Source organism: Aquarana catesbeiana, linkage group LG06 (assembly GCF_042186555.1).
Source record: "Aquarana catesbeiana isolate 2022-GZ linkage group LG06, ASM4218655v1, whole genome shotgun sequence".
NCBI classification, from domain to species: Eukaryota; Metazoa; Chordata; class Amphibia; order Anura; family Ranidae; genus Aquarana; species Aquarana catesbeiana.
In genome coordinates, this window is record NC_133329.1 from 314,513,915 (window position 1) to 314,529,167 (window position 15,253).

Consider the following 15,253-nt stretch of genomic DNA (forward strand, 5'->3'; position numbering starts at 1 on the left):
GGCAGATGACTTCCAGGAAGTCAATACTACATGAATCATCTTGCCCTTACTCAAGATGGCCACAGCCAGAAATGCTAGGGGCTGCCTTTCACAGCCATTCCTCACCAAAATAAAGCATGGAGACAAGGATGTATTAGAGAGTTTGTTTTGAATAATAAAAATTAAATAGTGTTTTGGGTTTGTGATGCTCAGTTGCAGTGTAGTCCTGCTTTCAACAGCTCCTGAATACATGACATTTTAATATTTCATAGATTGTCAAGATCCATGCTATAAAAGTAGCTTGTATACAAAAACTCTTATATGCTTTTAGGGTCATACCTATCCCTATCCCATTCCATACTCTTGTAACAAGATGCTCTTAAATTAATCTGGGGACAAGCAAAGTTAATAAACTGGCTATGTACCAACCAAATCTATGTAGTGGACTGGCTGTCCCAAATATCCAATGCTATTACAGGGCACCCATAAATCAAACTCACTGCTATTTTGTAGACCCAATTCCCCTATGGGTCTCTCTGGGCATGTTAAATTACCATCATACTTCATTTTGAATATACCCTGGGTTACACGCTACTTGCGACCAGTACCAACAAGCATGACTCTTCCCTATACTGTTACTTGGAGAAGAAGTTGAGGTTGGATTAGTCTGCCTGAGAATTTCACTTATTGTTATGCTGTCCACTCTATTCCTAGAGTTAGGAAAATACCCATCAGTTTCTTTGGTGACGTCCCAATGACCTTCAAGAAGTACACGTACTACTAACTCACCTCCAATGACTCCTGACTTTCTCCCAACTCCAAGAAATCCACAAAATTCCAAGCAGTTGAAGATCACATTCCCATTCACTGGGCATAATATCCAATCATTTCTCAGAGCCTGACAGTAAAATCACCAACCTATTACACAGGGTTTCTTAACCGGGGTTCAGAAGAACCCTAGGGTTCTACTGCAATCTATCCATCAATTGCAGGCAGCTGACTGGTAGATCACATCCCTACTCAGCTGACATCCTTGTCATCTCCCCTCACATGCAGAGCAGTGCAGGGAAGAAACAAGTGTCTCTGCTGTTCCCCACTGGCCCCTCCTCCCCTCCTGTCCATCTTAGGTGCCTGTATGTGAAATCACATGGGATGGATGAGAGAGGAGGGCCAGCAGGAAATAGCGAACCACAACAGGACTCACAGGAGGATCCCTCCGTTGCATGTGAAGGAAACTGCACAACTAATGTAATGTGCCTTGCTATACCTCATGTTATTGCATCTGGCTGTCCCATGTTAATGTGTCCTGCTGTGCCTTCATGTAATGGGCCTAGCTGTACCTTCATATAATGCACCCTGCTACCTCCCCCACTGTAATCTGCCCTCCTGACCCTCTGTAATGCACCCTTCTGACACCCTGTGCTCGGTCTTGCAGATCCCCTGCACACTGCTCATCTCAATTTCAAGCCAGAATTCAAAACCTTTGCAAAAAAAAAAAAACTTCAGCACAAGTTTCACATAAAATAGTATTAAATACTAAAATAAGTATTAACTTATTTTTAAAAATATTTGTCATTACATCAATGCAATTTCTAAAAATCACTGTTATGTGAACAGTTCACCGATCATACCAATATTTCATAAGCTGTAGGACTGAACATCATCTCAGGGGTTCCACCGAGATCTAAAAGCTTTTGTCAAGAGTTCCCCCATGGCAAAATGGTTGAGAAACCTTGCTATAACATCTACAGATGAGGACTGCACAGACATCTAAAGGTCTGGAGCATCTGAATTGTTCTGTGGACATTTGTTGATAGCCATAAGGGAGAGGAGCCCTTCAGAAGAACGTTGTCTAAATAGCCTGCGACTTGGATGCCTGAGAAGGGCAAGCAGTGGTGCTAAGACCTTGGTGAACACTCTGGGAGCAGAGGATAGGCCAAAGGGCAAATTTGCAAAGTGGAAGTGGTGGCCTGCCAAATCAAAATGCAGAAAATGTAGAAAGTGCCAATGAGGTGTGTAAATGGGAACACATGCAGGTAGGGATCTTAGATGTCAACGATGTCAGATATTCCGCTTGTCTAAGAGGCAATTAATGACCTTGCGGATTACATGCAAAATTTTGGAATATGTTGAGGATTTTTAAATCTAGAATAGGACAAATACCCCCACTGGGCTTTGGTTTGAGTAGGATCATTTGAATCTATCTTACAGTGGTACTGGCCACAGTGGTGAGGTGCTAGAGGTTCCCTTTTGAAACCATCAATTCAACCCACAGGTCTGGCGTCTGTAACCCAGAGATAGGCAAACTAATTAATGTCCCCCGCTTTTAGGAGTGAAAGCACCCCCTTCTTTATGAAGAGGGCTTTGGGGAAGGCTTGATGGGGGCTAAGCTTTGTGCCAAAAAGAGCTGAACATAGGTTTTGAAGTTGAAGCCTGGTTAGAGAGGACATGTGCTCTGCATTTAGATTTCACATATATTTAATTTTAAAAAATTGTTATTATATACCTTATTTTAGACCCATTGGGCATCATCAACTGGTCCTCTCTGCTTCTCTAATCAATGCAGGCAGGTCACAGTTGATGGGAGTGGTCAGCAGGGGGCTGTACATAGCTTCCAGCACCCTGTCTTCGATACTGCTCTCAAGAGCCCTTAGCCCTGACACTAGCACTGGAATGGCTCTTGGGAGGACTTTTGCAAATATCAAAACCTTGATCAACAGGTCCCAGGCTGGGAGGAGTGGGTGTTTCTAGACAGACTATCTTTGCGCGCACATCACCCTAGGTAATGCCCAAATGTGATGTGCTGAAACTCCATGGATTTATTGAGCTGAAATTCACTGGATGAAAGGGGCAGGCAGGGACAGCCAGACTGGGCAGGGTTAAGGTGATGCTGGATATCCGCCAGAAAAGAAAATAGGTTCCATCTGACTTTCTGCAGCTTCTGATGTACACTGAGAAGGTCACAGTGTGCAGTGAAGTCAAACTAAACTTTTAAAAGAGAAGTATGGCTTTTTTTTTTGCCAGATTCATATCTACCTAGGTGGATGCAGCATCGGTCCGATGCTGCATCTGTCCCCCGCGCCTCTGCACCGAGAACCGAGCCAGTGAACACCGCCGATGGCTCGGTTCTCAAAGATCCGAGAGGAGCGTTGCTGACAATCAGCAGCTCTCCTCTCTACTCCTCCACGCACACTTGAGCGCTGAGCTGTGGAGGGGCCGCTCGCTGAGTCAGGCACCTGGCAGATCCAGACTTTATTGTTGCGATGATGCGGTGCCTGGATGGATTCCAGTGATGTCAGCAGACAGCGGACTTCAGATCACTTTCTGCTGAAAACGGGTCACAGGAGTGCAAAATGAATTGCACTCCTGTGACCCATAGGAGAAGTCCAGCCAAACGAGCTCAGGCTGCACTTCTCCTTTAAGTACAGGAGAAGAGCCTGTACAACTGTGAAAGTCTATAGGCAAGGCTGGAGTTCAGCTGATACTATACAAAACACTTTTTACTGGCAATATTTGCACATTTTGAAGATGAAAAAAAAATGAATATTCAATACTCTTGTCAACACTGGCACCTGTGGTATAAGTTGATCAATATGTATTTCTACACTCCATTCTCAGCAAGGTATTTTACATGTTGAAAAGATTTTACGAGCATGAGTTGTATGTTCCTGACACATTAAAAGTTTCTGGGAGATTTAACTGCTCATGTGACAAGCCATGGAGTTTATACTGGAAATCCATAGTGCAGTATTTTTCAGACTCCTGTGCAACGGTGGGCTAAGATGCTGCATGCAAGCCCATGTACCTTGTGTATATTAGCACATTAGTCTGACACCACACTAGCAGATTAGAGATTATCCCGTTTAACAGCAACAGTTATATCTAAATTACTGTACTTCAAATTACTTCACAAATGCGCGGGTCTGACATAAACTTAGCAAACATGTTTCAGACAGACTTCTAACAAAAGATTTGGTGTCACTTCTATGATGTACAGTACTGAGGAACTTCAGGTTTCGCCTCAGTGATTTACACACAAACCACAGACACGCTGTTGTTTGACCTGAGGAAATACTGTGGTTTCTCTCTAGTAGACACTGTGGTTGTGAAAAAGCCCAAGTGTAACGCAAATCCCCAGAGACCGTAGCTAACTCCTCAGCCACACTTCAAGGCACCATACTCTGCGCATGGAGTCAACTTTGATATTTAAAGTCCTATTAATTCACACAAATCTGTTTGAAATCAATAAAATCAATTTTAAGAACTTTTAATGCAACAAGTCATTTTAAACCTTGGTAAGTAAAATGACACACAAGCAATTAAAAAAAATATTGTGTAAAATTTGTCACAAAGAGACTACTTAGAAAACATACATTGATATTAAGCAAAGTCTCACAAGTTTTTACAAAACAATGTTTCATGAAAGAAAGCAATTTTGTGCTTATTTCGTATGGAAAGGTAAAACAAAAAAAACAAAAACAAAAACCACATTTCAGCATACTGTCATCAGACTGGGGAAAAGAGAACTCCAACTGGCTGCTATGATTATAGCACTTTGAATATTGCTTTCTACTCCCTATAATACCATCTTCATGTTGCATACACACCATTAACTACAATCCCATTTACAGATACATAACATATAGAAACCGATCACCAAAATAATAGAAAATGATTAGGATATACACAGCATTAGGAATTACAAATTGCTACATTTGGTCTTTATTATGAATACAGAATAATATTATATAATCATATTCAATGATTAAAAAAATGTACATCTCCTAAGATTGTAAACCAACTAGTTATCTTTGAATCATGTACAAAAGTGCAAAATAGTTCTAACAGAAGTACGATGTACATCCATGCATAATAAAGGAAATGTTTTCATATTCAGAAGTTTAGCTAGAACCAAAGAGGATCTTTCAGCATTCTGTCTCTACATGCACATGGTATGGCGTAAAGATGTAGAAGGTGGGACCATAACAATTAATCACCACACAAAGAGAAGAAGCTCTAGCTGGAAACAACACATCAAACCTACTTAAACATTTATGCCTCACCATTAGCAAGAGACTAGGGAGCACTGAGAGAGGAGGCTGCAAAGCTAATATTTCTGTCGATAAGAAAACGATAGGACCTTCCATCCCCACCCTGAGCTTCCAGGAACTGCTCCTAACCTACAACTCGCTACAAAGCAAACATGACTTGCCGCAGCACTCATTCTTTTCATGCATGATAACAGATTTTAAAATGTTCAATTCACTTTTAGAGAAATAAATCAAATTTGCACAAACTGCCACACCACCAGATAACGGTGTTTACAATACAGGTTTTAAAACAGTCCATTCAATTACTTTCTCGAGAAGACACTGGGTTTCTTGGTTAATTGCAAAAGACCCCAACACAACACTGCTGTGCGTGATTTCATCGCATGTCAAAGATTAGTGTCAATGTCTAGAAGGAGGGTGGAGCCGCATCGGTTAACCTCTTAGCAACATGAACAGCAGTGTTTAGTGCTGGGTTCAGCTGATTGGCTATATTTGACATGTAAATCTGCTTGGTTTTAATGTGCAGTGATAAAGCAGGGGTTACTGTGTGGGGCTGTGTAGTTTCTGCATACCTAATAATTGTGCATTTTAGTATCTAATCAATACATCTGATATGCTAATTATATAGTACTATACTTGAAAATGTAAATAAGTAAAGAATATAAATGTTTCTCTCTTTACAGACCTATGCAAAGCAAGAAATGCCAACATGCATTCAATGCAATGTGTTGTTAGGTATAGAGAATCCCAACACATATTCAATGCAATGTGTACATACTATAGATAAACAGTCTTCAATACTATATATAAACTATAGACAAAGAACTAATAAAAAATGCATGTGCATAAACACAATTGTGTAAGTCTATTTTCATAGTTTAACAAATTTCATGAAAACTGTTTTTTGCAAAACAAATAAATACTTGATTCTGTGCAGTCTAAATAAAACAAGGAAAATGCTGGACTTACAGACAGTCGGCATGCACTACAGTTGTCCTCTTGTTCTCAGAGACCCAGAAAAAAGCACAAGACTTGTGCAGAGAGCCCAAAAGATGTAAAATAATGTGGGTAAAATTAATCCGAGCACAGAGTAGAGCTGCCTCCTGCTGAGCTGTGAATAACTGTGTTGCACAACGCAAAGCAGCTTGATTTGCTGTCTGGGTGAGGGGGCTGGACAGATCTGCACACAGGACACTGAAGACAAGTAAGCGAGCTTCAACAGCTGGGAGACCAAACAAAGCATACTACCATGCTGGAATATACCCACATAGCCGCAAGGACTAAAAACTCACCACTACAAGTTTCCTGAATAAATGGGCTAGAACTGTACCATATCAGGTTTAAAAATACTGAACTGCACATGACTGACAACAGAGATAACTAAAAATAAGCTGCAAACAAAGAAATCTGCACTAAAGACAGTGTCTGAACACCGACATACACTGAGCAAACAGAACTGATAGCAGTTCACAAGAGGTTATTGATATTCTCCTTTTATAACATACACAACAGCAGTAAATGCACTTCGGTAGCTACAACATTACATAACCTGTATTAAACAAAGATGCTAGCTGGGAAAGGGTTAATACAACACGAATCGGATATGGCAAGGCAGAATAGGCAGACCCTCTGTAAACAGTCAATACAGAGCAGATGTGAGTATGTCCAGGAAGCCTTCCTCATACAGCCCGCAGTGCTGAAGATTAACAGCTGCTAGCTGCATTTCCCTCCAATTGAACAGCAGCTGCTCTTCTGACAGCCCCATTTTTAGAAATGAGGAGGTGGATGCTGGTAACAACTGCTATCTAATCCCGCTTTGCACAGATCAATTACCTGCAAACAGTCCCTTCATTGTCTACAACACTCGCCCTATAAATATCACAAAAACACAAACAAGCTGAAATGAAAGCCTTCAGGTATTCTATACACCTATTCCATCAATGTAACAAATTCAATGGAGTCTAATCCCTCGAAGACCTTTATGCAAGGCACGCATTTTAAAGTGCTTCATATGTAAATAGCGCACAAAAAGACTTATAGGTGTAAAAAAAAGACCTGATCTTGTAAATCTTTGTTAATGTACAGGAGATAAACTAATTAAGATTGACTGGGCACTGGACCACACCCTTATCAATGTAATCAATGTCACATAGCAAATGAAAAATCATGAGCTTTAAAAGACAAGTGAGGGCCCTTCATGCAACCTATGCTCTATTCTGTAAGAACCAATGCACTTCCAAAACACAGAAATCAATGTGTACGGGGCACAGGTCACACCACCTTACAGATAGGAAGGCTTTCTGAAATCATTGATCCTACACAGATAAATTGCTATGAGGAGTTAACAGAGTGCAGCTAACCTTAAAAACACCATCCAATGGCAATCTAAACAAACATGTCACACCAAATACAGAAAGCTATTGGGTTTTCTATCTATTTCACGCGATCGATAAAACTTGAAGCTCAGCCCAGCTTCCATGCTCTAACTTTCACTTAAAAACAATCACTGAAATTAGTTTAGCTACCTTAAAACTAAAATACAAACAGTGTTTTATGAAACACCACTTATTACCGATGTTACAAAAACCACACATGGGGGGCTTATGCACCAGTGAATGGATGTGATGGAGTTGTCACAATGTACAGAGCCAATCAGAGAGGTTCTGTACCTTGTGTGAAACTGTGCACAAATCACAGCCGTCACAAATGTCAACACAGCCAGTATTTACTGTCAGCCCATTTGCAAAGGAGTACGGCCCCTTTCACACTGACGGACTGATCAGATAAGACTGTCAGTTTATCAGGCGGACCCGATTGGACCATCCTTAGCTCTCTATGGAGCGGCAAATGTCAGTGGATAGGTGCCCACTGACACCCACCAACATCCAATCCCATCCTGTCAGCTAAGAACAGATGGATGGGGATACATTCCCCATCCATCCAGCTGATTGAATTGCATGACAGTCGGATGGAAATGGACAGGCAGTCCGTTTACGTTCGTCCCTCCCATAAAGAAGAGTGGGCAGATCTCGAATTTAGCTTTGGATAGAGTGGAGAGGGATTAGAACCTCTGCCAGTTTTTAATGTCTGTGCCCCCCTCAGGGAGATTCATCCTCTCTATTTGTCCTGTTTACTGTACCATTATCATTGAAAGTGAAGTGAAAGAACGTCTCCATTTTTTTTGGAGGGGGGGGGGGGGGGGTGTTAAGGAATTACCTTAATTTTCAGGGATTTCTTCTCACTTCCTGTTGTGGCAGGGGTTATAACCCTCCCTGCTCTATTCAAAATTAAAAAGTGTTGCATATAGTTCTACTTTAATAAATATTTTCTATGATTTTATGCTGAGAACTTCCCAGTGTGAGCTGCAGTGTCCAGGAGGAGTATGTGAGACAGAAATGAAGAAGGATTTGGCTCAGTCGGAGGCGCTTGCATATCCCAAAGTAACTAGATATGGGACTTGTTTAGATAGTCTTAGAGGAGACTTTATTTGTGCTTTAAAAAAAAAATATAGAAGCACTAATTGAATGTGTAACTATTTGTGCACCATCCATTCCTCCTTACTGCAGTTGCACTATTGTTGCCCATCACCAGACGCTGCAAAAGCAAAAACAAAAAAAAAAAAAAATGTAATCCCACATTCTGTTCCATTTCAAGGTCTTTTGCTTGCAGAAACTATTCCATAAGCAAATGTAAATGTGTATCCTAGCAGTATAGTTAGGTCTACGGTATTAATGCCAGTTCACACCATAGAAACGCAGACCAAATGCGTTTCTAGTGCGTTTTTAATGCAGTCCAGTGCATTTTTCCCCCTCTTTTCTTAAGCTTGAATAAGGACGTGTGCAGTCCAGTGCATTTTTGATGTGTTTTACAGTGTTCCAGTACAGTCAAGTGCAGGAAAAATGCAGCATGTTCTACTTTGCTGGAACTGCAAGCACTGGTGTGAACTATGCCATTGAAAACCATATAACCTACTTTCCATGCGTTTTTGATGCAGAAAAAAAACGCACTGGACATCATGTGGTGAATTGGCCCTTAAAGACAACTTGACCTGTGGAAGCTATACCCCGAAAAAGGCAGAGGACATTATAATGATGTAATAAAGATCACAGAGCTGAATTAATGTGTGCCTCAAATCTGCTTAGAATTTAGCTTTAGTCCCCTTTCACGATGAGGCACTTTTCAGGCGTTTTAGCGCTAAAAATACCCCTGTAAAGTGCCTCTCATGCCTTCCAAGTGTGAAAGCCTGAGTGCTTTCACACTGGGGCGGTGCACTTGCGGGACGGGAAAAAGTGTCCTGCAAGCAGCATTTTTGGGGCGATTTGGGAGTGGTGTATACACCGCTCCCAAACCGCCCTGCCCATTGAAATGAATGGGCAGCGCTGCCGAAGCGCCTGAAAAGATACGTATGCTTCCAGAATGTAGTCAAAATAAAAATTGTACATCAAAGAGAAAAGTCCACATGGTAGCATGCACCTCTTTGGACCTAACCCCAAATAATGCTGAACATTATTAGAAAGTGGCTGAATTCATGGAGTTCAGCAATAAAGAAAACAAAAACCTTTTGGCTGGAGTTGAAGTTTAACTGGATGATCCAGTTTTCTTCTCACTTATATGCATGCAGTTTACTTCACATGAATTTAAAAATACACTGCAAGGGTTGTAGAGTCTGATATACAGAGATGTTAAGGCCTAGTTCACAATGATGCCTGACTTATGTGACTTGGGTCACACCGAATAGCAGGACAATGGAAATAACATTGCTTCTAATAACATCAACGCAGTGCAGCTTCAGTGTGACCGTGGCAAAGGGTCCTGTGCTGCTACAGTGCGATGCAGTGAGGTTTTTGTGGTTCTTAGACTTTAATGGAAACTCCTCAAAATCACATCTACATGCATTTTTTGTTGTGATTTTGAGTACGATTTGTGCTGCTGTAAGCAGCAAGGATGAGCCACTGTTAAGGAGCCAACACCTGCTCAGTCATGATGAACACCAGACCCCGCATGGGGAAAAAATGCCCCCCGCCAAAACACACCAGCTCCAGTTGCTTGACACATGCTAAATGACAGCGCAGCTTCCTCCCACTACTGGGGGGGGGGGGGGGGGGGCAGGGGGCTTCCCTTGGAGACCCTGCCCCATTAGGTCATATGGGGCAGGGGGTCACCCGATGAAGTCATGGGGTGACTCCACCCCTATTATTTAACATGCCATCCCTGAGGCCACAAGCCCCTATGAAATCATGGGGTGGGTCCCCAAGGGATATCATAGGAGTGGGGTCACCAAGCAACCCAACCCCTTTGTTTACTTAGAGGCCGGGGGAAGCGGCGCTATCATTTGGCAAACGGGTAGGTGGCCGCCATCATGAGCCCACCTATCATGAGGGCATTGGTCTGGTATGTCTCAGGTGGATGGGGGCCTCTTGCTCGTATCCCTCAACCTTTCCTAGCCTGCTGAGCTGCATGCTTAGATTGTGTGTTTCTTGGTGTGGGGCCCCCTTAAAATCCATACCAGACCCGAAGTGCCTGGTATGGATTTTGGGGCCCACGCTGTTTTTTTTTATTCTGTCTCTTTTGTTTAAATTCTGCTATTAATGGGGAATCACCTGCTGACAGCAGGGAGGACTCATCGTTGTTAGGACACCAGTAGCTGCCAGCTCCTTAACAACCGATGACTCGTCCCTGCTGGCTGACAGTTGCAGTAGTAAAACACACACATTAAAAACGCACCAAGTAGGCACTGCAGCTGCACTACAAAACCACATTTAAAATTGAAAAAAAAAAATATCACACGGTACTGTGAACCTAGCCTAAATCTGAAAGAAACTTGATAAAGTAAACATCAAAATAAAATGTAGATTCTTCAACTCCAAAGGTCATATTGAAAATGTTTTCATGTGCACTTTACAACACAAATTATGTGCTCGCTACAAAAAAAAAAAAGAGTTTAAATTTAAATCTATAACTGCATGCACAGTTTTCTTAATGCTGGATTTTCTACTCTACTCTGTATATTAATATATGTAGAGAATAAAAACATAAATGTCTGCTACACTTAAAGCAAAGTACATTGTATGCATATATCAATATATAAGGCAGAAATAGTTTGTGCATTGCTTTACAAAATGAAGGGAGACCATACAGTTACAATACAAGAGTTATCAGAGGGCCCTGGTCATAAATTACATCAGTTTTTTATTTCATTACATTTTTGACCTATTAATGATTTTATGGCAGTGTACACTGCACATTGATAGTCAAACTATTGATGACATTATTAACATCTGTAGGCATATGGAAGCAGCGTTTATAGCAGTGTTCTATGAAGAATCTCCGATCGTCACTTGGTTAATGTCTGCTGCAGCTGTTTGCCAGCTGTTAACCAGCAAAGAAAAGCTCAGCAGCGGGAGGTCTATTTGCTTCTCTCTAGACCAACCAAGAATTATTCCACCCATATCTAGAAACACATTGCTTAACTATTTGTATATTGGTCTGCAGCTACAAGGAGTACTTTGCAACATTTGCATGAAGAAAACCAAAATGAGATCAGACTTGTAGTCTCTGCGAATCTTGCTATTTCTCTTTGTCAAATCAAACAACCAAAAACAAACCAAACAGGCAGTGGTTCTCAACTCCTGTCCTCAGGACCCACTAACAGGCCAGGTTTGCAAGATAACTGAAATACATCACAGGTGATATCATTTGCTGCTCAGTGATTGCAGTATTATAGTCTGCATCTCCCCAAGGTAAAACTTAAATTCTGGCCTGTTAGTGGGTCCTGAGGACCGGAGTTGAGAACCACTGAGCTAGAGGAAGGTTTTTTACTTTAATACAGGTAATGCGTTAAAGTTGATCTCCAACTTTACCTAAAGTTTAACCACTTCAATACCGGGCACTTTTACACCTTCCTGCCCAGACCAATTTTCAGCTTTCAGTGCTGTCGCAGTTTGAATGACAATTGCGCAGTCATGCTACATTGTACCCAAACCAAATTTTTATTATTTCGTTCCCACAAATAGAGCTTTCTTTTGGTGGTATTTGATCACCTCTGCGGTTTTTATTTTTTGCTAAACAAATAAAAAAAGACCGAAAATTTTGAAAAAAATAAAAGTTTTGCTTTTGTTTCTGTTAAAATTTTTTGTAAATAAGTTTTCTCTTTCACTGATGGGCACTGATAAGGCGGCACCAATGAGCGGGCACTGACGATGGGCACTCATGGGTAGCACTGGGTGACAATGGTGGGCACTGATAGGCGACACTGATGGGCACTGAAAGGCTGCAAAGATGGGCTCTTATGAGTGGCACTGATGAACACTGATTCTCCTTTTCTGGTGTCCCCCGGCGCCGCTCCTCCTCCCCATCGAGTGCCCCCACGGAGAGCTGCTTTCCATGGGGGCACTCGTGCGGGCACACTTCCAAGTCCTACTTCTGTGTCCATTGACACAAATAGCTTTACTCAGCCCCGTCCCCTGGCTCCCATGTCACTGGATCTGACTGACAGCCAATGGCTCCCGCTGCTATCAATCTATCCAATGAGTACCCAGACGGCAGCTGGAGCTGCTCGGCTCGTTCTCGCCACTGGAAAGATTGGGTTAGGTAAGTAAAAGGGGGGGCTCTGGGGGGCATCTGCACCACAGAATGTTTTTCACCTCAATACATAGAATGCATTAAATTGGAAGTCCATGCAAAAACTAAAATCCCTAGAGACTTAACGGATATAACACTAACATCTCTATCCCTGTAAAGAAAAAATGAGTATACATACCTTTTTGGAAGTTGATCTGACCCACTCCGACTGGATCCCACACTGAGCTGTCAGCCGTGGCTTCACTGTAGAGGCGGGTGCAGAGGTGACGGACGTCAAAGGAAGCCCCATAGTAACTCTATGAGTGACATCACTTCCCATTCATTTCACAGCCGTTGTCGGTCGTGTCCTCTACAGAGCTTCCGCCGCTGGAAATCGGGTCGGAGTGGGTAGTTTTTGCATGAACTTTCACTTTAAGGTGAAAAACCTCAAGACTTTACAACTCCTTTAAATAAATTGTTCAGGTCAAGCTGGCCGAACTATTTCCCTTACTAACGTGCAGCAGCTAAAGTGCTGTATAAACTATATGTAGCTGAGGCTATAAACAGTATACAGCACTGTGTTCCGCATGTGAGACGAGACCTTCCCATCACACCCGGTACAAATGGGGTCAGTTTTAAGGGCTTGTTCACACTTGTCTAAATGTCTAACGCTCAACAAATGCTCCTAAAGCGTTTGTATGGCATTGTTATGGGCGTCAATGAGCTTTAGTATGGGCATTAGGCAGGCGTTTTACAAGCATTAATGAGGAGCAAGTGTTAAAACTGCTCCAGAAATGCCTATTCCATTACAGTAAATGAACAAATCTTAACGCCCCGCAACCACCTGCCAGAGCGTTTGCGAGGCGTTACCATAGACTTGAATGGGAGGCGTTCAAAGGCGTTCAAAGACTTCAAACGTCTCCTGACTCGACATGAGGCTTCAATTTTGAAGCGATGCAACGCTAACACTTAGTGTGAACAGCACTAAGTGCTATCTATTGTATCTTGTGCATAGGCATTTGAGGGGTCTTTTTAACGCCTCCCAAACACCTGCTCTTAATGCCAGTGTGAACTCAGCCTAAGGAGGATATATTATTAGGCGCTTATTTCAGTAGTGTGCTGTAAAATCCTTGACTTTTATGGAGGAAGTCGATTCTCGTGGGGAGGGGGAGGAATAAAAAATTTCTACAGTATCTTAATGTGATCATGGTTTTTAATAATAATAATAATTATATATATATATATCTCATCTCCCTAGATTACTGGCTGGATTAACAGGTATTTTTTTGCACTTATACAGATAACAGGTATTTAACCAGCTAAAAAGGAAGCTAATATGATAAGTTCATTGTTCGTATTTACATATACTTTTATACTCCAAAATGTATATGTATAAAAAGGAGCCAGGACCACCGGCAGGGAACCCAAAAAAAGGAGCATTAGGGCTGATCTGTGCAAAACCACTGCACAGAGCAGGTAAGTATAACATGTTTGTAGCTTTAATTAAAAGAAAAATGCTTTACAATAATTTTAAAGTGGTTGTAAAACCACCCCTATACCCAGTGAAGTGAGATGATACACTGTGTTGAAACAAATCTCCCTACGGAAGTTTTTACTTTTAGACCGGCTGTCTTTTCCTTTCTACCCTCTTTAGAAAGTACAGATCGTGTTAGAAATTTTTTTCCTCTTCCAGCAGTGGGTGCAGAGTCTGAGTTTACACTGTGTGAAAGCTGATTGGAGGAAAGGCATACACTCCCCCTCCACATAGGCAGAGAACTGAAGGAACTTGCAGAGCTGTACTGTGAATAGACCAGCTCTCTGCTAATTATCTCTAGGCACCCTCCCCGACACCAATTTTCAGCTGCTATTATCTCATGTGTTTTAGAGCTTGTCAGAAGTGACTCTGTTTATAACAGAGGAATGGAGCAGCAGAAAGATATGGCACTTAGAGCTTTGGAGAGAGATAAGTAAACACTACAGATATGTGTGCCTAGGTCAAATTTCATGAATGGGGTTCACAACAAAACAGAGAACGTTTTGAACATTGGCACACATGTGCAGTTCCCTTTCAAAATGGAAGAGCTGGACGCCATGCAAAACACACAGAAAACAGGCAGCCCCCCTAGTCAGCCCATTTTGTCACAAGCTGACATATTCATAGTCCTGCCTCCCTACATCAATTGTATAAAAGATTTATAGGAGTGCACCAGGTATAACGTCCTATACACACAGCTAGAACGTTGGGAGACATTTGCCGAATTAAAAAAAAAAAAAAGAAACGGACATTCTGCAAGTCGGTCTGTCTGACAGAAGCCGGCCGTTCGGCTTTTGTCAGACATGCATGCTGGAAAACCAGCAGCCGACAGACTCCCAATCACCACTTTCAGCCAATGGCAGAGTGCGCTGATCAGAGTGTTCTGGCGGGGGGGCGATAGGGGCGTCCCCCTGTCAGAACACAACAGCTCAACGTGGGCGATCGCTGAACTAAACTCACATGGTTAGTACAGTGCGTCCGCATAGCTAGTACACTGTAGTGTGTACACGGCTTTAGAGTCCAAAATCTTTAATATATTAGTGTATGTCAGATTATAACAAAACCGAGGCTCAAAAACTTCCCTTTCATCAAGGATGCAAAACAAAAAATAGTGTAAAAATATCATTCT

At 42.0% G+C, this 15,253-nt stretch overlaps 1 protein-coding gene across 4 annotated transcripts in view; it reads right to left on the bottom strand.

Annotated features, from left to right (window-relative positions):
* Positions 1 to 15,253, bottom strand: part of HDAC4 (histone deacetylase 4) — a 393,738-nt gene that overhangs the window by 205,174 nt on the left and 173,311 nt on the right. Inside the window, exon 1 of one of the 4 annotated variants that reach the window (XM_073633683.1) lies at positions 6,000 to 6,618. The exons of 2 other annotated variants lie outside the window; for them this stretch is intronic. In XM_073633683.1, the coding sequence (XP_073489784.1) occupies positions 6,000 to 6,012 (13 nt within the window). In that variant the 5' untranslated portion in view covers positions 6,013 to 6,618. Of the gene's footprint in view, positions 1 to 5,336; positions 5,641 to 5,999; positions 6,619 to 15,253 lie in introns of those variants that run through there. One more of the 4 variants, XM_073633686.1, reaches the window with a different exon arrangement.